At 37.6% G+C, this 22729-nt stretch overlaps 1 protein-coding gene across 1 annotated transcript; it reads right to left on the reverse strand.

The window, feature by feature from the left end:
- Positions 1–724: 724 nt before the first annotated feature.
- On the reverse strand, positions 725–20050 carry LOC128697531 (myosin heavy chain, muscle). The gene is made up of 22 exons (XM_053789296.2): positions 19895–20050; positions 17196–17773; positions 17051–17078; positions 16645–16747; positions 16375–16464; positions 16033–16195; positions 14681–14784; positions 13827–13964; positions 13440–13709; positions 12989–13159; positions 12437–12767; positions 11914–11963; positions 11262–11349; positions 10266–10383; positions 9827–9944; positions 8441–8914; positions 7191–8077; positions 6956–7034; positions 6492–6737; positions 5508–6295; positions 4963–5416; positions 725–1516 (listed from the first exon to the last, which is right to left on the reverse strand). The coding sequence occupies exons 2-22, from the start codon at positions 17701–17703 to the stop codon at positions 971–973; spliced, it is 5754 nt and encodes a 1917-aa protein (XP_053645271.2). The 5' UTR covers positions 17704–17773; positions 19895–20050; the 3' UTR covers positions 725–970.
- Positions 20051–22729: the final 2679 nt, after the last annotated feature.

Below are 22729 nucleotides of genomic sequence, written 5' to 3' on the forward strand. Positions count from 1 at the left end.
CTACTCTCTGGACGAAAAGTCCAGAGAGTAGGACTTGCATCGAAGCACTTCGTCAGACGGGAGACTGAATAAATTAGCATGCAAATTTAGTTTCTGTTCCATGTCTTTTGTTTTGCCCAGTAAAAACCTTCAGTCAGGAGCTTGAAACTAGATGGCAGATAAATAGCCAATAGCTGCTTTCGTAAACACAAGATGTCAGAAACATTAGTCTGGTATTGATGAATAAGACTTGCAACAACTGGATATTTTTATTGTTGAAACGTTTCGTATACACAGTAGGCTTCTTCAGTCAAATTGAGAGGCAGCAAGTGTAGTACTGAAATGAAGATGATGTAATCAGTCCATTAACTATGATCTGGAACGATATCGTTACAGATCATGGAGATGAACTTCTCCAGGCTGAGGGACTGACTCAAGTACCATTTCTTTAAGGGTGATGGACTGCTTATGTCATCTTTACCTCGTCATTACTCTTGCTATCTCTAGTTCACTCTCCTCTGTATTTGACTGAAAAAGTCTACTACCTAGAAGAAAAATTTGAACAATAAAGGTACCTAACTCTTGCACTTGTATCTTATTCATCTACTTATCAGTATTTTATACCATTTTTAACATAGCCTAGTATTGCCTAAAATAATCTTGGGTATCTTTCCTATTTTCTAGAATAAATAATATCGAACTTATGTAAGTTCCCAACCAAGGTTCGATTTAAAGAAAATCTGTACATATTTCTTTATGTTTTATTTACCATTGTGTTTTAAGTGTCATTTCCATATAATATGTACTGGAGGAGGGAAAATTATATTATAATTAATGACATTTCACATTACAAAAGTATTTCAGTTTAAAAAAAAAAAAGTTTTTTACTGCTCTTCAAGGCACTAAAATTTTCTTGTTTCAATGAGAAGTTGATTACCATTTACCATACATTATATCTGCATAAGCATATGGCATTCAATATGAATGTATATTACTTAGCGCCAATAAACTCAAATGTTTTGGTATGACCTTCAGCTTCCTCCAACTCCTGCTGGGCCTTGCGGAACTTGGCCAAGTTGAGAGCCGCGATCTCCTCAGCCTCCTCGATCTGGCGCTTGTAGGTCTTGATTTTCTGCTGCAGCTTGTCAACAAGGTCCTGCATCTTGTCGTGGTTCTTCTTGTCCTCATCAGCCTGGAAGGTTAGCTCCTTGATGCGTCTCTCACACTTCCTCAGGTTCTTCTGAGCATCAGCGTGACGGCGAGACTCATCGTCCAAACTTCCTTCCAGCTCACGAATGCGGACTTCCAGCTTGCCCACAGCCTTCTTGCCGGTCTTGGCGGCGCTGCTTTCGCTTTCTTCAAGGCGGACTTGAAGCTCCTTAACAGAAACTTCGAGGGCCTTCCGCAACTTCTCCTGGGTCTGGGCGTGTTCCTGCTCAGCGCGGAGTTCGTCAGCCAGGCGGGCGGCATCAACCATGGCCTTCTTGGCTTTGTCCTCGGAGTTCCTCGATTCGTTGAGCATTTCATCCAGGTCAGCCTAAAACACACACACACATAAATATATATATATATATATAGATATATATATATATATATATATATATATATATATATATATATATATATATATATATACATATATATATATATATACATATACATATATATACATATATATACATATATATACATATATATATATATGTATATATATATATATGTACATATATACATCATATATATATATATATATATATATATATATATATATATATTTAACAAGTATATGTATGTATATATATATATATATATATATATATATATATATATATATATATATATATATATATATATATATATATATATATATATATATATTTTATAACAAGTCGGCCGTCTCCCACCGAGGCAGGGTGACCCAAAAAGTAAGAAAATCCCCAAAAAGAAAATACTTTCATCATCATTCAACACTTTCACCACACTCACACATTATCACTGTTTTTGCAGAGGTGCTCAGAATACAACAGTTTAGAAGCATATACGTATAAAGATACACAACATATCCCTCCAAACTGCCAATATCCCAAACCCCTCCTTTAAAGTGCAGGCATTGTACGTCCCATTTCCAGGTCTCAAGTCCGGCTATATAAAAATAACCGGTTTCCCTAAATCTCTTCACTAAATATTACCCTGCTCACACTCCAACAGATCGTCAAGTCCCAAATACCATTCGTCTCCATTCAGTCCTATCGAATACGCTCACGCACGCCTGCCGGAAGTCCAAGCCCCTAGCCCACAAAACCTCCCTTACCCCTTAACAATTCGCAAACAGGCGAAATTATTTAAACATTGTCTCTACGTCCACAGCGTACTGTGGACTCTGATACAGAGTTAGCAGGTTCGAGTCCTGCTCTGGATGTAGAGACAATGTAAATAATTTCGCCTGTTTGCGAATTGGTAAGCATTTCAAATCTCTTTCGTTGTCCACTGCATGTGGCAGGATTCGATGAAATAACTTTCAGAACGAGTTTGGTGCCCGGGGGTATGGTGAAACGTCGTCTGGGTCTAGCTCAATGGTAAAGTACTGTGGACTCTGATACAGAGTTTGCAGGTTCGAGTCCTGCTGTGAACGTAGAGACCTGGAAATGGGAAGTACAATGCCTGCACTTTAAAGGAGGGGTTTGGGATATTGGCAGTTTGGAGGGATATGTTGTGTATCTTTATATGTGTATGCTTCTAAACTGTTGTATTCTGAGCACCTCTGCAAAAACAGTGATAATGTGCGAGTGTGGTGAAAGTGTTGAATGATGATGAAAGTATTTTTAGGGATTTTCTTTCTTTTTTGGGTCACCCTGCCTCGGTGGGAGACGGCCGATTTGTTGAAATATATATATATATATATATATATATATATATATATATATATATATATATATATATATATATATATATATATATATATATATATATATATATATATATATATATATATATATATATATATATATATATATATATATATATATATATATATATATATATATATATATATATATATATATATATATATATATATATATATATATTTCAACAAGTCGGCCGTCTCCCACCGAGGCAGGGTGACCAAAAAAGAAAGTTTTTCTTTTTTTAATTTAGCATATGTATATATTATACATAATTCGCACGAGAGTTGTATCCTACATTCATGTACAACACAATGTATATATATATATATATATATATATATATGTATATATATATATATTTATATATATATATATATATATATATATATATATATATATATATATATTTTTTTTTTTTTTCAACAAGTCGGCCGTCTCCCACCAAGGCAGGGTGACCCAAAAAAGAAAGAAAATCCCCAAAAAGAAAATACTTTCATCATCATTCAACACTTTCACCACACTCACACTTTATCACTGTTTTTGCAGAGGTGCTCAGAATACAACAGTTTAGAAGCATACACATATAAAGATACACAACATATCCCTCCAAACTGCCAATATCCCAAACCCCTCCTTTAAAGTGCAGGCATTGTACTTCCCATTTCCAGGACTCAAGTCCGACTATATGAAAATAACCGGTTTCCCTGAATCCCTTCACTAAATATTACCCTGCTCACACTCCAACAGATCGTCAGGTCCCAAGTACCATTCGTCTCCATTCACTCCTATCTAACACGCTCATGCACGCTTGCTGGAAGTCCAAGCCCCTTGCCCACAAAACCTCCTTTACCCCCTCTCTCCAACCCTTTCGAGGACGACCCCTACCCCGCCTTCCTTCCCCTATAGATTTATATGCTTTCCATGTCATTCTACTTTGATCCATTCTCTCTAAATGACCAAACCACCTCGACAACCCCTCTTCTGCTCTCTGACTAATACTTTTATTAACTCCACACCTTTTCCTAATTTCCACACTCCGAATTTTCTGCATAATATTTACACCACACATTGCCCTTAAACAGGATATCTCCACTGCCTCCAACCGTCTCCTCGCTGCTGTATTTACCACCCAAGCTTCACACCCATATATGAGTGTTGGTACTACTATACTTTCATACATTCCCTTCTTTGCCTCCATAGATAACGTTTTTTGACTCCACATATACCTCAACGCACCACTCACCTTTTTTCCCTCATCAATTCTATGATTAACCTCATCCTTCATAAATCCATCCGCAGACACGTCAACTCCCAAGTATCTGAAAACATTCACTTCTTCCATACTCCTCCTCCCCAATTTGATATCCATTTTTTCTTTATCTAAATCATTTGATACCCTCATCACCTTACTCTTTTCTATGTTCACTTTCAACTTTCTACCTTTACACACATTCCCAAACTCATCCACTAACCTTTGCAATTTTTCTTTAGAATCTCCCATAAGCACAGTATCATCAGCAAAAAGTAACTGTGTCAATTCTCATTTTGAATTTGATTCCCCAAAATTTAATCCCACCCCTCTCCCGAATACCCTAGCATTTACTTCCTTTACAACCCCATCTATAAATATATTAAACAACCATGGTGACATTACACATCCCTATCTAAGACCTACTTTTACCGGGAAGTAGTCTCCCTCTCTTCTACACACCCTAACCTGAGCCTCACTATCCTCATAAAAACTCTTTACAGCATTTAATAACTTACCACCTATTCCATACACTTGCAACATCTGCCACATTGCTCCTCTATCCACTCTATCATATGCCTTTTCTAAATCCATAAATGCAATAAAAACTTCCCTACCTTTATCTAAATACTGTTCACATATATGCTTCAATGTAAACACTTGATCTACACATCCCCTACCCACTCTAAAACCTCCTTGCTCATCCGCAATCCTACATTCTGTCTTACCTCTAATTCTTTCAATTATAACCCTACCGTACACTTTTCCTGGTATACTCAGTAAACTTATTATATATTATTATATATTATAAAATATGAAAAAAATTACCTGAAGGGTTGTCATTTCACCTTCCAGCTTCCTCTTAGACAAAGATAGAGTATTATTTTGAGATGAGAAGCTGTTGACTTGTTCGAGGACTTCGCGAAGTTCCGCTTCAGCCTGGCGACGACCTCGATCAGACTGCTCAAGCAGAGAGCGAGACTCTTCCAGCTCAGCATTAATGGCATTTGCTCGGCGTTCAGCAATGCCATACTGTTCACGGTATTCAGATGCAATACGCTGTTCTTCTTCAGCACGCAGCTCTAAGTCCTTAACGTCAGTCTGAAGCTTCTTGATGTGCTTTTGTAAGTCAGAGTTGGCCTTATTTGAATGGTCAAGAGCTATTTCTAGTTCGTTAATCTCAGACTCCAGCTTCTTCTTCTGACGAAGAGCTTCAGCCTTGCCCTTGGCTTCAGCCTCAAGAGAAGCTTGTATAGATTCAAGAGCACGCTGGTGGCATTTTCTGAAAGGAAGTATGTTGTTAATAAATGTTTTCTAATGAAATATACATTAGTGGTCACAAACTCTATGAAGCTGTTAATAAAGTAACTTACCGAGTGTTATCGAATTCCTCCTCTTTCTCCTGGATACGTCTGTCAACTTCCTGCCTGACCTGGCTGAGTTCTAGCTGACTACGGAGTACTTTATTTTCTTCCTGTTCGAGGGCGGCTTCAGCTTCTTCAAGAGCACCCTGAAGCTCTTCCTTTTCAACCTCAAGACGCTTATTATTTTTCTCCAGCTCGTGGTAGGTGCGGCCGCCCTCGCCAAGTTGATCCAACAAATCCTTGATCTCATCTGAGAGGTTTTTGTTCTCACGGCGGACGGAATCAAGAGTTTCTATATTCTCCTCGTGAGCAGACTTCACACGGAAGAGCTCGGAAGAATAGTTGCGGCACTCCTTCTGTGAAGAATCCAGCTCGGCAGCTAGATCGTCAACCTTCAGTTTCCATTCAGAAATGATTTTGTCAAAGTTCTTTTGCTTCTTCTCGGCAGCTATGGCTAGAGCTTGAGCTCGCTCAACGGCAACTTGAAGTTCTTCAAGTTCAGAACTAACACGCACCTTACTCTTCTCGAGGCTCAAGTTCTTGACGTTGAGCTGCTCAATCTGCATCTCTGCTTCTTCAAGGCGGGCAGCAAGTTTCTGGCGAGAAACTTCGATTTCCTCGGCGCGGGCAATGCCCTCAGATTCATATTTAGCACGCCACATTTGAGCTTCAGCATTGGCTCTGGACAACTGCCTCTGGATATCTGCTTTTCCTTCAGCCTCTTCTTCCAGCTGCTCACGAAGAGTATCAATATCGTGTTCCAAGTTACGATACTTTCCAAGAATAGTTGCACGTTCCTGAAAAAATGGTTAAAGTATGCATTAAAGGCAGGTCTTACAGAACTTAATGTTATATATATATATATATATATATATATATATATATATATATATATATATATATATATATATATATATATATATATATATATATATATATATATATATATATAAATAATATATATATTAAGATCTGATATCATACATAACTTACTCTGCCCTCCTCATCTGCGAACTTCTTAGCGTCTTCGAGTTGGTTTGTAAGCGATAACTTCAACTTCGAAAGTTCATTAATTTGGCTTTCGGCCTCCTCTACTTGGCGCAGAAGATCAGCATTTTCAACTGCCAGCTTCTTCTTGGTAGCATCGAAATCATTGAGGGTACGATTAGCTTCATCAAATCGGCTGTTGACTTCGCTGAGCTGTTGCTGAAGTTGCTTGTTTGTTTTCTCAGCAGCAGCCTGCAAATAATTAATTTTAAATATACTTATAATTAGGGTGAAATTTATCTTCAAACCTCTGATTATTACTAAATTACAAGGAAAATACTAGTGAGACTATTTATCAGTCTTAAATAGGGAGAATGCCTCTTTTCGAGGTATATCAACAATGCTGCTCTATATTATCAAAGAATCGAACACTGGTGATGCCAACTGAAGGTGCGACTTTAGACTTTTACCTTATCCCGGGAAAGGCTGTCCATTGCAGCTTTAGCATCGTCAGCGTCACGTTTAATGGATTCCTTGTCCTTCTCAGTCCTGTTGGGAATCAAAAACAATGACATTTCAACAAGCTGAATATTAATTCTATATAAAAAAATAATGTTCAGAGCAATAAGTATAAAGTCGTCTGCTTTATATATCGAGTATAGAGTTTGGATGATAAACATTAAAAATATAGTCATATATATATACCTGGCCTTCATCTTGTTGAGATAGTCAATTTGTTCAGAAAGCTCATTCACCGCATCATTATGCTTCTTGCGGAGAAGATTGAGAGCAGACTCGTGCTGGACGTTCACCTCCTCGAGGTCGCGGCGGAGCTTGACCAGCTCACTCTCACGCTTCTTGTTGAGTTCTATCTGAGCGGCGGTGGCCCCACCAGCCTCGTCGAGGCGATCACCAAGTTCTCCCAACTCGCGAGCGAGAAGAGCCTTACCTTTCTCAGCCTTGCCACGGGACTGTCTCTCGTGCTCAACCTCTTGCTCTAGTTCTTCAATGCGGCCCTGAAGTTCCTTTATCTGCCTTTGGATCTTATGCGCGGCACCCGCTTCTTCGTCAGCTTTGTTGGCAAGAGAAGCAATTTCCTTATCTTTACGTTGTAGCGTGCTCTCCAGCTCTCTGTGATTGCGCTCCAGATCAGCAATAGCTTCCTGAGTCAGTTTCAAGTCACCTTCAACTTTCCTCTTAGCCTTCTCAACCTCACTACGCAGCTTTTTCTCGCGTTCAAGGGAGTCTTCCAGCTCGTCAAGAGTCTGCTCGAGCTTTGATTTCACCTTATTAAAGTGATTGCACTTGTCCTCTATGCTCTGAAGATCTTCAGCAGACTTTTGATTGGATTCTTGCAGGTGTTTCTTCTCCTTATTAATCTTATTGAGGAGTTCTTCTTGCTGAGCAATCTCCTCATTAAGAGTATGAGCCTGCTGATCTTTAGTAGTCTTATCTCCCTCCAGGCTTTGGATCTTTGCTTCAAGTTCTTCGAAGTCTTTCTTAAGGTTGCCTATTTCTTGTTCGGATTTCCTCTTGCCTTGAGACAATGAATTACGGGCTTCCTCTTCTTTGTGAAGACGTTCGGTGGTTTCCTGAAGAAAAAATGGAATAAATTTCTCTAAATATTTGTGCATTGCAAAGATTTTAACACCCTAGGGAATAAAGTGATTTTTTTGGCTTCAGTAAGTCTTTCCTGATCATTCATTTTCCTCTAGTTTCTAGTAAATATATACTACAAGCAGTTTTCTGCCTGTATGGATATCTATTTTGTTATTATTCATTTAAAATCAACAATTCAATATACTTATTTTTATTAACGACTCTTCAATTCGTTATTTGATTTAATTAAAAAAATAAAAATATAATAATAATTACCACTAAGATTTTTAAAACTTCACCGATTCTGTATTTTTCATAAAGAGTTAAATAGGTGTGAGCTTGAATGAGATACTTACAGCAAGTTGAGCCTCGAGTTCAGCCTTCTGACCCTGCAACTTCGCTTGTTTTTCCCTGAACTCTGACATGCCGCCTTTTGTGGATTCAAGAGCGACCAAGAGGGTGTTCCTCTCCTCCTGAAGAGCAGCATTGGTAACCTCAAGTTCTTTGCGAAGTTTAACCTCCTTTTCGTACTCTGCCTCAGCCTTTACAGCCTGGCTTTCGAGTGCGTTAAGCTCGTCCTCAATGCGAGTAACATTGAGCATGGGCTTAATTTTTTGCCAGAGGAAGTACCAACCCCAAGTGCGCATTTTCAAGTACTTCCTCACGTTGCGCTGCACAACGATAAGGGCAACTCGCTGGTCTTGAAGTTTCTTGTAGTACTTACGGCTCTTGAAGCCTCGAATCCAAGCCTGAATCCAGGAGGTCATCTTTGCAACACGTTCTTCACGGATCTCCTCCAGGGTACCCAAGACACCAGCACGGAAGAACACCTTTATAGAGTAAGTTGTGAATAAATTTTTCTAAATATTTCCTCGTCACCTTTGTGAATTAAAATTCAAAATAGACAAACCTAAATTGCTGTAAGTTTTAATATATGATTAGAGGCCACACTAGAACTGGATGGAGTTTGAAAAGAAAGGAAGAAAAATATGACATTTTTAAAGTTAACACAACATTCTTTTTGAATGACCTGCACACACACACACACACACACACACTCAGTGAAGAGGCGGGGCCAGGAGCTCGGACTCGACCCCCGCAACCTCAACTAGGTGAGTACAACTAGGTGAGTACACATATATATATATATGTCGTGCCGAATATGTAAAACTGGTCAATTAGCAAGAACTCATTTAAAATTAAGTTCTTTTTAAAATTTTCTCTTATACGTTTAAAGATATATTTTTTCATTAATGTTAATGTAAAAAAATTAAATTTTGCACCAAAAGAATCTTTGAAAACTTACCTAACCTTATTATAACAAGAATAATTATTTTAGCCTAACCCAACTAAATATATTTTAGATTTGTTTACAATAATTTAATACTAAACAAACACAGTGAAATATATTTTTTTCGTTAGGTTCAGAATGATTTTGGCGAAATTATTGCATACACAAATTTTAACTTGTCCTATATGGCAAGATGAGCGTTGCTATTTAAGCCAAGATCGCAAGTTCTGCCTATTCGGCACGACATACATATATATATATATATATATATATATATATATATATATATATATATATATATATATATATATATATATATATATATATATATATATATATATATATATATATATATATATATATATATATATATATATATATATATATATATATCAGAATAGACAGGTATAAATAGTGAAGCTAGAAGTAAATTACGGATAACTGATGTTACCTTAGTGTTACCACAACGGTAGAGCTCCTCATCAAGGCCGGCCTTATCGAAGCACACCTTGGCACATTTCTTGTTATCAGCGATTCCACTCATCTCTTTTGAGGCCAGTATCAGGTATCTATTTAATAACGAGTGCCAGTCAACAATCCATAAATTCGAATATATAAAGGCTAGGTGGCTGACAGCTGATATCTTTTAAAATAACGGAAATTATTTTATTCACACATTAAACGTATGAAGATTAATATAGAAAAAGTTGCGATATACAATATTGCTCTAGCTCTAGCTCTAGAGTTATACAATATTGCTCTAGCTCTAGCTCTAGAGTTATTCAATCACTGATGGGTAAATTAATGAAGACTAATGTTTTTCACAGTTTGGAAATTATATAATTATCTCACTTGTTTCTTTATTAGTAGTTATTAAAAGTTTAACTCACCGGTGCTTGAAGTCTTTGTAGATCATCCTGTTAGGGAAGCCTTTACGACAGATCCTGATGCCCTCAAGTACACCGTTACAGGTCAGCTGATGCATGATCAGACCGGCGTCAGTTACACCTAAGTGATAAACATTGTACATCATGTTAAGCATGATGATAACATTCTTCAAGATACATAGAGGGAGTCAGAGTTCAGTTAATTCCTGTTAATAAAAACCATACCACGGGCGGGATTTGAACCCTCGGTCAGAGAGTCTCAAAACTCCAGACCGTCGCGTTAGCCACTGGACCAGCTAGCCACAATAAGATTCGTCCAACTAGGTATATTTCTACACCATAGAAAGGTTAGCATAGGCGGTCTGGAGTTTTGAGACTCTCTGACCGCGGGTTCAAATCCCGCCCATGGTATGGTTTGTTTGCAATCGTGTCATTACGATTTCGTGAGTCAATTCCTGTCAGCTTTAAAGCGGCAACAGGTTTTGTAGAATGAAAAAACAAATGTGTGCAACTTAACTAAAGAGATAGCCGCCTAGTCAAAGCACAGAACATAATTGTTACGACAAAGTTTTATACTCTATACGAATAATTTGCTTTTTAGACTTCTCGCTAACGAAACTGAAACAAAACACATTTACCTCCAGGAATACAATAATTTTCATTCACAGAATAAATTATTAATTCAGTGTCATAAAAATCTGCAGTAGGCTAATCACTGATGATGATAATGATTACTATATTTGAATATTCTTAATGAAATATATAATTACTAGTCAACTTTTCAAATATTTCCAAGACGAACCATGATCACAGAATAAAAGATGACAAAAATAAAGATTATGTAATAACGGTGCATAATTTCAGTGAATAAAACTTAGTGAATAGACTTAGTCTCGCACTTTATCGAGAAGCGAAACTATATTCAATATAGCATCATATGTAATGTAATAACGGTGCCTAAATTATACTGAAGAAGTGCCACTGTTCTCCACAACTCACCTGGGGACTTCGTCTCGTTGGGGACGATGCAACGGATGAAGTGAGGATGAGTGGAGTTGAGGGTCTTCATCAGGTTGTTCAACTGCTCCTGTGAGAGAGAAAACATTGCAGCTGGAGTTATCTGATGATAAGTATAAAATATTTTGGGAGGAACAAATTACGAGAAATCCAGCGAAAGGTGAGCCAGTATCATTTCCAGATTGTGAGGATATTTAATAAGTGAAAGATATTTTATTGAACAGGATTGAAAATGCTACAAGCACAAAACTAGCTACAGATATCAGCGTTTTGATAACAGATCCCAAGGGAGTTATAAACTAGTATGTCGCTACTACATACTAACTAGTCAGAAAAAAAACCTATGCAGAGGTCGGCAAACTTTTTTGGGGTATTACCCCAAAACAAATTTGTGTACAGCGAAATTACCCACTAGACTTGAAAGTCCACAGAATCCGGAAAACACAAGGAGCATTCAAATTCAAAATAGTTTATTGAATCCATTTGTATGGAGAATACAGTCATACAAGCTGGAAAATTTATATTATTCGCGATGAAGCAACATAATTTGCCTCGCTCGTTAAAGATTGTATATATGTTCATGTTTAAGAAATATATCTTTAAAAGCAGTAAGATATTACTAAAGTATACATACCCTGTATCCAGAGGAGACAGTCTTGAAGGATCCAGATTTTGCACCACGACCTGAAAGATACGAAATTTTATAGGCTGTATTAATTTGTCTTGCATTAATTTTAAAGGCTGTTATATTTTTTTTATATGCTGTACTATTATTTTTTTCAATTTCACATTTCATAATTTTTGTATTTCAAGAGACTCACGTAAAATGTAAAAATTTATGAATCTTTGAAGCTATTAGTTGAGGTAGTTGAATTAACAATCTGACTAATTCCTGAGAATGTAAGCTAAAGGTTCTGAAGTTGTATTTTAAGAAAGGACAATAATCAGGAATGTCTCAGTCATCATGGGGAAAGAAAGATAATATTTATTAGTTCTATCATTGGGACTAACAAGAGGTGAATAATATGCTATTAATCAATGTTTACAGCACATGCTATTGCCAATAGCTCTATTACATGGTAAATAACACACGCAATTGAAATGAAATTAGAATCTACTAAAATGTAAGGATGATTTAAATTAAAATGATAACTCACCACCTTTAGCGTCACCACCACCAGATTGTCCGGGATGGTCAAGGAAGATAGTGACGACAAGTTCGTTAGAGGACTTCTTGAGCTGGTCGACGACAGTGTCGTTGAGGGGATCCTTGTTCTTCTCCAGCCAGCCAGACAAATTGTAAGTGACAGTACCAGCGTAGTGAACGATGGCGAAGTGGCCCTCAATTTGATTAGCCTTTGGTGGCTTAGGCTTAATGAACACGGGGGACTTGCCAAGATGGTTGGCGTTCAATTTATCCTGGAACGTTTTGTCAGTAGCCTTTGGGAACATGGACTCTTCCTCTAGGATGGAAAGAATGCCCATTTTCTGTTGGAAAGGAAATGATATTCAAGAAAATGTTTGAAAAATGTAGCAAAAGCTACCGCGAACATCAAATGATGAATACTTTATCCCTTGGTGACAGGTCAACACACAAGAGAGGGAAAGTAATAATGAAATGATATCTGTTTATTATTAATAAATAAGTGGATTTATGCGTGTAATATTCCATTCAATACTACCGTCAAATACTTGGCTGGAAAAATCACCTTTTCGAAGAGCTCAATGCAAGCCGCCAGATCCATACCGAAGTCCACGAAAGCCCAGTTGATGCCTTCCTTCTTGTACTCTTCCTGCTCCAGCACAAACATGTGATGGTTGAAGAACTGCTGCAGCTTCTCGTTACAGAAGTTGATGCAGATCTGCTCGAAGCCGTTGTACTGTTTTATAAAAGATTTTGTCTTAGTACATCAAGCCAAAAATTTAGTAAAAGTGGGTTATAATAAACAAAAATAATTCAATCTATAAATCTATAATAATAATAATAATAATAATAATAATAATAATAATAATAATAATAATAATAACCAGATATTAATATGTAAATTAATTATAAAATATATATGAATAGTTTAGAGGTATGAAGTTCATAAGTTCCATATGGTTAACAAATGTAGAGTACTTTGCATGGAGCTAAGGAAAGTTCATCAAACTGCTTACGTCAAAGATCTCGAAGCCAGCAATGTCGAGCACACCGATGAACATGGCACGCTTCATGCCAGTCTCAAGCGTAACGTTACATTTCTGAACCAGGAACTTGAAGACACGGTCGAAGAGACCCTTGGCCAGGGCACCGACGGAGTAGTAACACTGATCCACGTTCATACCCTTGGACACGAACTCAGCGCCGACCTTGATCTTGGGCTTGGTAATATTCCTGTACAGATCCTCACCCTCAACGCCAAGCAGTTTAGCAACAGTGTCACCAATCTAAAAGAGAAGAAGAAATAGGTTATTTATCTGGAATCGAATTTATAGGAATAGTTTAATGTTTTATAAAAAAAATATTTAGAACATTATCAGAAAAAATTATTAAATAAATCTTACCTCAGTGCCGTCAGCTTCGGCCTGCTCCTCGCGACCCCTTTGTTTGAACTTCATCTCACCCATGTGCATGACAGTGGCTGTGATCTTGTACACATTCTCAACCTCTGTGGGAGTGAAACCCAGGATGTCGAAGGCGTCCTGCAATTGGAAGATTAAATTATGGTATGGTTAATGATGAAAAACTGATCACAGTGAATGTATATTAATCGTTTTAAGATATAAGGTTGTTCTAAATGCTCTGCAGGAGTAGGGACTTTATATTGTACACCAATCATGTTAATTAATCTTATATCACTTGCATGCTTTACAGAAATAAAGAGTATTAATTCTCACTACATAATTATTTAATCAGTTGTATCTCATTTTAAGAAAACTAAAAAAGCGCTAAAGAGTGTAAAGGTAAATTTAAAGATAAGATTGTCAAATAAATATCACAAATACAGATATCTAATATGCTTATTCAAGCAAATAGACGCGAAATCATCGTGAAAACATCGATATATGTATGAAGTGTAGAGTATAGTCAGCCCATTTTACTAACAGGTAAACATGCGATCTAAAACCAAGGGATCATCCCATTTCATATTTGTTTGGATAGGAAGTTCAATAATCAAGGAATACCCAAAATACGAACTCAATTCACAAAGTAATTATTAAGTTTATGTCAGCGGAAGGACGTTTTCCACTAGGATGAACGTTTGTATTTTAAACTGTTCAGTGAGAAATACAGCGCGAATGCAATTTCCCGACAAGAAATATACCCCAAACAAGAGAATCTTTTTAAATTATTGCATTAACATTTTTTTTTACATCAACGTATGGAGGGAATTCATGTACTTGGCAACATGACTCACATGACAGAACTGCATGTCCTCGCCGTCGTCAATGGAGGGGACGGTGACCTTGCCCTGAGATACGAAGTGGTAGTCATAGATGTCGTTGGAAAGGTAACACAAAGCTGCAAATAGAAGTCATAGTGTAAGTAAATAATCTAAATACTGAAATATGCTTTGCTGCGTATTCTCTTTCGTAATCCTTGGGTATCCATCTCGGGAAAGAAATTTCTCAAATGAAGAATGGTGATATGCTATCTTCCGTGTTAGCATTAATAGGTGGTAAAAGTCAGTCAAACCGCTCATGTACATAGAAAGACCTTATCGATCTCTCATAAACAGAAGAATCAAAGTCCGGCTGATTATTCTCTCAGGTTTGGACTTCAACCAATTTTAAAATTGAATGCGTAAAGCAAAATAATAATAATAATAATAAAAGGGACAGAATATCGAGTAACCGTCTTAGAATTCTTCGATATTCAAAGCAATGTATAGTAAGAGCTGTCCCACGTAACAGCACAACTCACTTAACAGTAGTTTTCTCTGCTTCATCAGCGGAGACACAATTGTTCCTCCCATATTGCTGTAAGTTAGAAAACATTGTCTTTAAATCATCAGCAAAAATATCACGATAAGAGGTATTATCATTCAAAATATCATTACACCACAGGAATTATCCACATTAATCCTTCCCTCTTCCCATCACAAAATCTGATGATCCTAGTAGTTAAGGTTATGAAACTGTGCATAAATGTATCTTCAGAGTCAATGTTTAATCCTTATTAATGAAGAATGATGAGGTTAATAATCTAAACATTTAGAAGTTTCTAAACTCGTAGTAGAATATTTCATACCAGTCTTATCTGATGACGAGCGACGCTCACATTTTATTGGTTTGTCAATAAATGTTACCATGTAATGGGTTTCAGAAAGAAAACAGAGGATAATGTAAAAAAAATAGTTTTTTTTAGCAGCAACAATCTTGAGTTTAGAAGATTATGTGTCGAATACTGAATTAAAAAATTAAGATATGATTTTTCTAAAATTATAAAATTATATTTTTCTGAATAAAATATTACCGGTGTACACGTTATGGACATATTAGCATTAATATTTTTTAACTTACGAATTATAAAAACGACAAGAACTGCATACGATATTTTAAGTCATAAGAAAATAAGAATTTTGATTTAGCCGTAAGCCAAAATTAATAAGAGAAATTAAACGATAATACACATATCTATAATTTATTATATTCCCTCAATAATTTGCTTTTACTTCACAGTGAGATGTATAAAACTTGGAAAAGACCCGGGCCGGGAGAATACCGGCGAAGAAAAAAAAAATAAAAATAAAAATCTCAATACACTCACGTTTGATTGCTGCGATCTGGTCGGACATCATCTCGTAGAAGATGTGGTAGGAACGCTCGGCGGGTTGTTGGGAGATAACACGAGCCTTCTCTAGCAGGTAGACCTCAATATCAGCACCAGACAGCTTGCCGTTGTTTTGGAAGTGGATACGGATGAACTTACCCTGTGTGCGGGAGAGACGATTATCATTTGAAAAGTGTCGCTAGTCAGTAAAAAAAAATTAAGAACTTTTAATTTATCTTTTTTTAATATATTTGCTTTTTAATATAAGTTTATTAGTATAATGATATTTGCTGTAAAAAAAAAAAAAAAAAAAAGGGAACAAGATAACGACAAACTTACGAAGCGGGAGGAGTTGTCGTTACGGGTGGTCTTGGCGTTACCGAAGGCCTCCAGTACAGGGTTGGTCTGGATGATCTGGTCCTCCAGGTTCTGATGTCCCAATGCAAGAATTATTTTAATGAGTATTCAAAAAAAAAAAAAAAGGAGCAGTAATGTAAAATAGTTTCAGAACTGCATATTGCTTATATACATAATTGTACAATTGTATAAGTTTGTTGTAGCTTAAGAAGCAAACTTGAAAAATTTCATAAGTTTGTTGATATTTTTCACCTGCTTTTCTGCTTCGCCGGGTTTCTTTTCCGTTGCGCCGACGTTGGCGAAGTAGGAGAGTACCTTCTTAGTGTTCTCAGTCTTACCAGCACCAGACTCACCGCTGTGGATGATATAAAATTATACAGTTAATGGAAATCACACGTTGTAGCACTAGTTAGAGATAATGGTTTTATTACTAGATTACCTTAATGTATAATATTGTTATAAAAATCAAAGAATTGCTTCTAAAAACTACATAAAATTTTCTTAAGGTTTTCAATTTATCAACTGACATTTATCTCAGTAATAAACTTGTGCCAATACTTGTATTATTACGAAATATGCATTTTTATATATTGACTGAGAATGTGTTCGTAAGTGTATTTTTGTGTGGGTACGCATGTTCATATATATGATTACTTACGTGATAAGCATAGACTGGTTATCACCAACTGGAAATAAAAAGAGAAATCAGAAATAGGTTCTGCTGTATGGATAAAGATAGTGATGTCAATATTTTACATTATTATTGTATATCTTAATTCTTAAATTATAAAAATGACACTCACTTTCCATCATGTTCATGTAAGCACCGTCAGAAATGGCAAAGAGATGGGGAGGCACCTCATTACGCCTCTTGCCCTGGTAGATCTTGACCACACGGTTGGTGTAGATGGGGTAGCGCTTGTAGGGGTTGACAGCAATACAGAAGAGACCAGAGTAGGTGTAGATGAGCTTAGCGACATAACGAGTCTTCAGGTTGTAGAGGACGGAGGCGTCGTTAAGGTAGGTCAAGTTGGCCATGTCCTCGCATTTTTCATACTTGGGAGGGTTGACTTGACCCACCTGATCCTTCTTCCAGTTCTTGGTTTCACCGTTGGCTAGAACTGTAATAAGATCGCCCTTGGTGCCCTGAATCAAGCCTTCAAGAAAGCCCTCCTTCGGATCAGGAACCCAACAGGATTTCTTAGCATCATAAGGCTTCGATTGATCCTTTATCCTCATCTCCCTGGAGATGAACAAAAACTCGGTGGGATCTGGGTCGGGACCCGTGCTCTTTTTCACGTGGCCGGGCATGTTGGTGGTGGGTGCCTAAAGTTGTCGAAGTAGTTCTTAAACTTCGATGGCAAAGTTCTTTCTAGTATTCCTGAAAAAAATTTATATATATATATATATATATATATATATATATATATATATATATATATATATATATATATATATATATATATATATATATATATATATATATATATATATATATATATATATATATATATATATATATATATATATGAATTATACTGACCGTTACTAAGCAACATAATTATAGTAATAAACTGTGCATAATTTTCTTATCTTTCAAAAGCATATCAGAAAGTAATTTGTAAAAGGTTTAAAAGAGTGTTGCTTCTAAAAAGAAAATATACTTTTAAAAGTGCAGATTTTGCTTCTTCATTCAGGATCTGAGAGGTATTAAGGTTTATTAAAATCACAATAACATAGCAGATTTAAAGGAATATTACTATATATTGGCAATACTAAGTTTCGATTGCTGACTCGTCTCCTGTCTGAAGAAATACTTAAAAATCTCGCAACTTAAACGCTGTTCATTTTTTGATAATTTAGCCACATTAACGATATATAAGTACATTGGAAGAATCTATAAAAATCTGTATTTATCCTATTTAAATATAAAACTGCGTCCACTGATTTGAAATTAGTCTAAAATGTAAACTGTCCACAGAGGAACGGTGCACAATCAGATTAGCAACAGTGACGTTATTCCCGGCTGAAACCAAAAGTTTCCTTCCCTGATGTCCGAGGATGCACACACAAATTTCCCATCACTAAACTACTGCTACTAAAGATAAAGTAAAAAAAATGAAAGTTTTTTAAAGTCATTCCTAGACGCACTGACTTTAAGATAAAAAAATTATATAGGCTGTTTGTCGTACGGTTAATTTTCTTTCTTAATTTTTTTTTGTAGTATTCACATTATGGTACGATATTTAAGACCAAGTTCTGGATTACCTTTCGGTAAATTAAATCCGTTCAGTGACTTTTATGGCTTCCCACTCTGTGTATTCTGCCTCAAGACAAGGAGCGTCGAAGATAAAGCCTCCGTGCCATACTTCGTATCGAAGGTCACAACACTCAAGAGAGTCTTTAATTAAGACACCTCACCTCCCGGTGGGCCAGTTTTAGGTTAATTAAGACCCCTTTCGGTGGACCAGTTATAGGCTGAGACAACACCGGTGGGTCAGTTATTGACTACGTTAATGACCAGTTATAGACTAAGCTATAGTTATAGGCTAAGACCAGACTGGTGGATCAGCTATAGGTTAAAATCGGTCACCTATAGGAAGAAACCACATAGGTGGGCCAGCTACCGGATGAAACCACATAGGCGGGCCAGCTACTGGATGTAACCACATAAGCGGGCCAACAACTGGATAAAACCACATAAGCGGGCCAACAACTTGATAAAACCACATAAGCGGGCCAACAACTGGATGAAACCACATAGGTGGGCCAAAAACACACAAGTGGACCTGTTATAAGCTATAACCCTATCAGTGGGTTACCCACATGATGTCTCCACTGGTGGGCCAACTAAAGTTATGAGGCCACACCTGTAGGCCCGTCACAGGATAAGATCGCACTGAAGGGCCAGCTATAGGCTAAGTACACGGCAGTGGGCCGGCTACAGGTTACAGGCCAGCACAGTATACCACATCACTGAATCTAGAACAGATAAAGTAAATGATCTCTTCCGGCTTTCTGGTTTCACGCTGGTGTCGGAGGTCATATTTTATACACAATAATACATACTTTAGCGCGAGTGTCAAGTGGTCCACTTCACTGAAAGCCTAAGCAGTACGAACAATAGATAATAGCATTGATAGTAAATTTTTAGATTATTTAGTGTTGAATATGTGTGCAATAATTTTTTTAAAGTGAAAAAAATAAATGATTAGCATGACTTGAAAGGTTCGTAATGCATGGTAACTTCAAGATGTATACACTAATAGGGTACATATTTAATTGTACAGTGCATACATTGAGGGTTAGGAACTAGGCAGACTGCGACCTCAATGACTGTGACAGTCCAGTCGATAGCCTTGAAACACCTTCAAGTGTTGACTGAACGGAACTTAATATACAATAATTCACTTTGCGTAAAATGGCATGGAAAGGAGAAGCACATTAAGGAATTCATGACAAGTTTGCCCAGACGGGGCTACTAATGAGAGATAGAACTTACGACACGCTTCACTGCACTACCACCAGAACACCACCGTGTGAAGCACCCACCGGAGCGCGTCTGAAGGTGAGCGGCAAGCAACGTACCAGGTCAGTTAGCTCCAACACCAATGTGGAAGTTGGGAGGGACTGGGGGGACTGGCAAGCAAGTGACACAAAAATAGCACCAAGCGATCACACTGACCATCGCCTTTTCGAGCTCAGGACCACATTACGCTCAGGTATATGCCACTCCTACAAACCCGAGAAGACAAGGAAATATATATATTAAAGATTATACATATATTAAATTTAATGCATACTTAAGGAGTTTACAATGCATAAACAACGCCCAGTTACACCACTAACACATGATGACGATATAAAACATATTCACTGGATTCTATGTAATGGATAAGATATGAGATGTGACGAGAGGTGCTAAGAGACTCGGAAGGCAGCTAAAGAGAAGCCATAGGGATGCTAGGAAGAACTTTTTCAGGCTTAGGATGATGATTAAGTGGAAAGTAGCAAAATGAAAAAGTGGAGACTCTGGCACGGAGCCTTCTTGTGGAAAATACTGTATAGAAACAAGAGACAGTCCAAATATTTCCTGCAAGACGACTAGTCTCGGAGCTAAGAGGAACGATCTACAAAGAAACACTGAGGGAACTACACCATATAACACCGGATAAAAATCACTCGTCACCAAACAATACAGTCACAATACTAAGAGTGACACCCCCCCCCCACTCGGGGGGCCAACGCCAGGTCACACTGTGTTAGAGACCCGGGCCGGGACAAGACTGGCAAACCTAGTAGAACTAGAACTGTGGCTCGAACATTATGCAGATAATCCACATTTAAGAGGGAAACTTATGACGACGATTCGGTCCGTTCTGGACAACTGTCATGTTCGGTTGTGACATGACAGTGGTCCAAGATAAAACCGAAACGTCAATACAAGTTTCATCTCTCAAGTGCGGGTTATTTGTTTACACTCGTCATTAAGTAAAAAAAAAAAAAAAGAATTCTTCTAAAACCCCCAAAAAATGATCAGGTCACTAAAGCTTTCTTGTCTCTTCTTCCTAACCACAAATTTTCACTGCTCTATCCTACCCCAGTCCTTCCCCTCCCTATCCTTGCCTTCCCTATTATTACATACCAAATAAAACATCTTAGAATATTGGAAAGAGGAACGAAGGAAGACATGACTCGGATGTTTAAGGTACTCAGAGGTCCCTATCGACAGCAGCTTTTAACAAGGCTGACGGAATGAATCCGTCATCTCTAGGCTGATGACAGACTGAACCCGTCATCACTAGGCTGATGACACACTGAACCCGTCATCTCTAGGCTGACGACGGACTGAACCCGTCATCTCTAAGCTGATGGCGGACTGAACCCGTCATCTCTAGGCTGACGACGGACTGAACCCGTCATCTCTAGGCTAACGACGGACTGAACCCGTCATCTCTAGGCTGACGACGGACTGAACCCGTCATCTCTAGGCTGACGACGGACTGAACCCGTCATCTCTAGGCTGACGACGGACTGAACCCGTCATCTCTAGGCTGACGACGGACTGAACCCATCATCTCTAGGCTGATGACGGACTGAACCCATCATCTCTAGGCTGATGACGGACTGAACCCGTCATCTCTAGGCTGATGACGGACTGAACCCGTCATCTCTAGGCTGATGACGAACTGAACCCGTCATCTCTAGGCTGATGACGAACTGAACCCGTCATCTCTAGGCTGATGACGAACTGAACCGTCATCTCTAGGCTGATGACGAACTGAACCCGTCATCTCTAGGCTGATGACGGACTGAACCCGTTATCTCTAGGCTGATGACGGACTGAACCCGTCATCTCTAGGCTGAGGAGCTGATTGCCTCTTCATTCCTCCCCCCCCCCTCCCGTCCTCCGCTGTTCTCTGCACTGGACTGATCAAGACACTGGTAGGCCAAACCTTTCTTTATTAAACATACCCAAGTGTTTCATGTATGTCTTATTCATATCCCCCCATCCCTTTAGGCTTTATTATATAATGTGTCTAGTGAGCACTATAGGTTGGACAATAGCCTAGGTTACAAGAGGAGTGGCTGAAGTTATAATACCAGTGGCAAGACTAAATTTACTTTGCGGGATTTGAGTGCACAACTTTGCCAAGTATTTGGAGTCCTGGTTCCACTGGTTACACATTACCTTCTGCTTCAACTCATACACTCTGCTATTTGTTGTTTCGTTTATAATTCGGTTTGTTTATGAGAGTATATAGTGTTTTACCTGTTATTAATAAATTAATATCATCGACAATTAAGCGTGGGGATTGGCTACACGTAGTATTTAAAATTAATTACTTAGGAACGTGTGGATCACAAGGACCTGAGAGGACCTTCAGAAGTGGCTGCCAAACTTTTACTTTATTTTTTTTTTCAGTTTTGCATTTTAAGAAAGTTAATATTATTATGCCTTTGTATATAATGATAAGAAAGCTGTCTGTTAAGTGCATTTCTGTATTTAGAAAAGTAATAAAAAAAGTTCCAATCTTTAGTAATATCTGGCGCCTAGTTGCAAATTCACTATCTTCCTCAGTCATAATTTAGAAAATTCTCTGGCAGTCTGAAATAACTCTGAGATTTCACCTCTCGCACTTGCAATATAATGTTTCCAGTTCTCATTAAAATGAACACGGATGACAAATAATATTTAGCAATAACTGTACATTATATACAGTAACTAGTCTCTAAAACGCATCATTATTTTTTTTATGAAATATACCGCATAACCTATTGAGAGATAGAGCAACTACTGTGTTTTTACATTAAAACTCGTATGATTTTAAAGCTT

The sequence above is a fragment of the Cherax quadricarinatus genome, chromosome 44 (genome assembly GCF_038502225.1).
Source record: "Cherax quadricarinatus isolate ZL_2023a chromosome 44, ASM3850222v1, whole genome shotgun sequence".
Lineage (NCBI taxonomy): Eukaryota > Metazoa > Arthropoda > Malacostraca > Decapoda > Parastacidae > Cherax > Cherax quadricarinatus.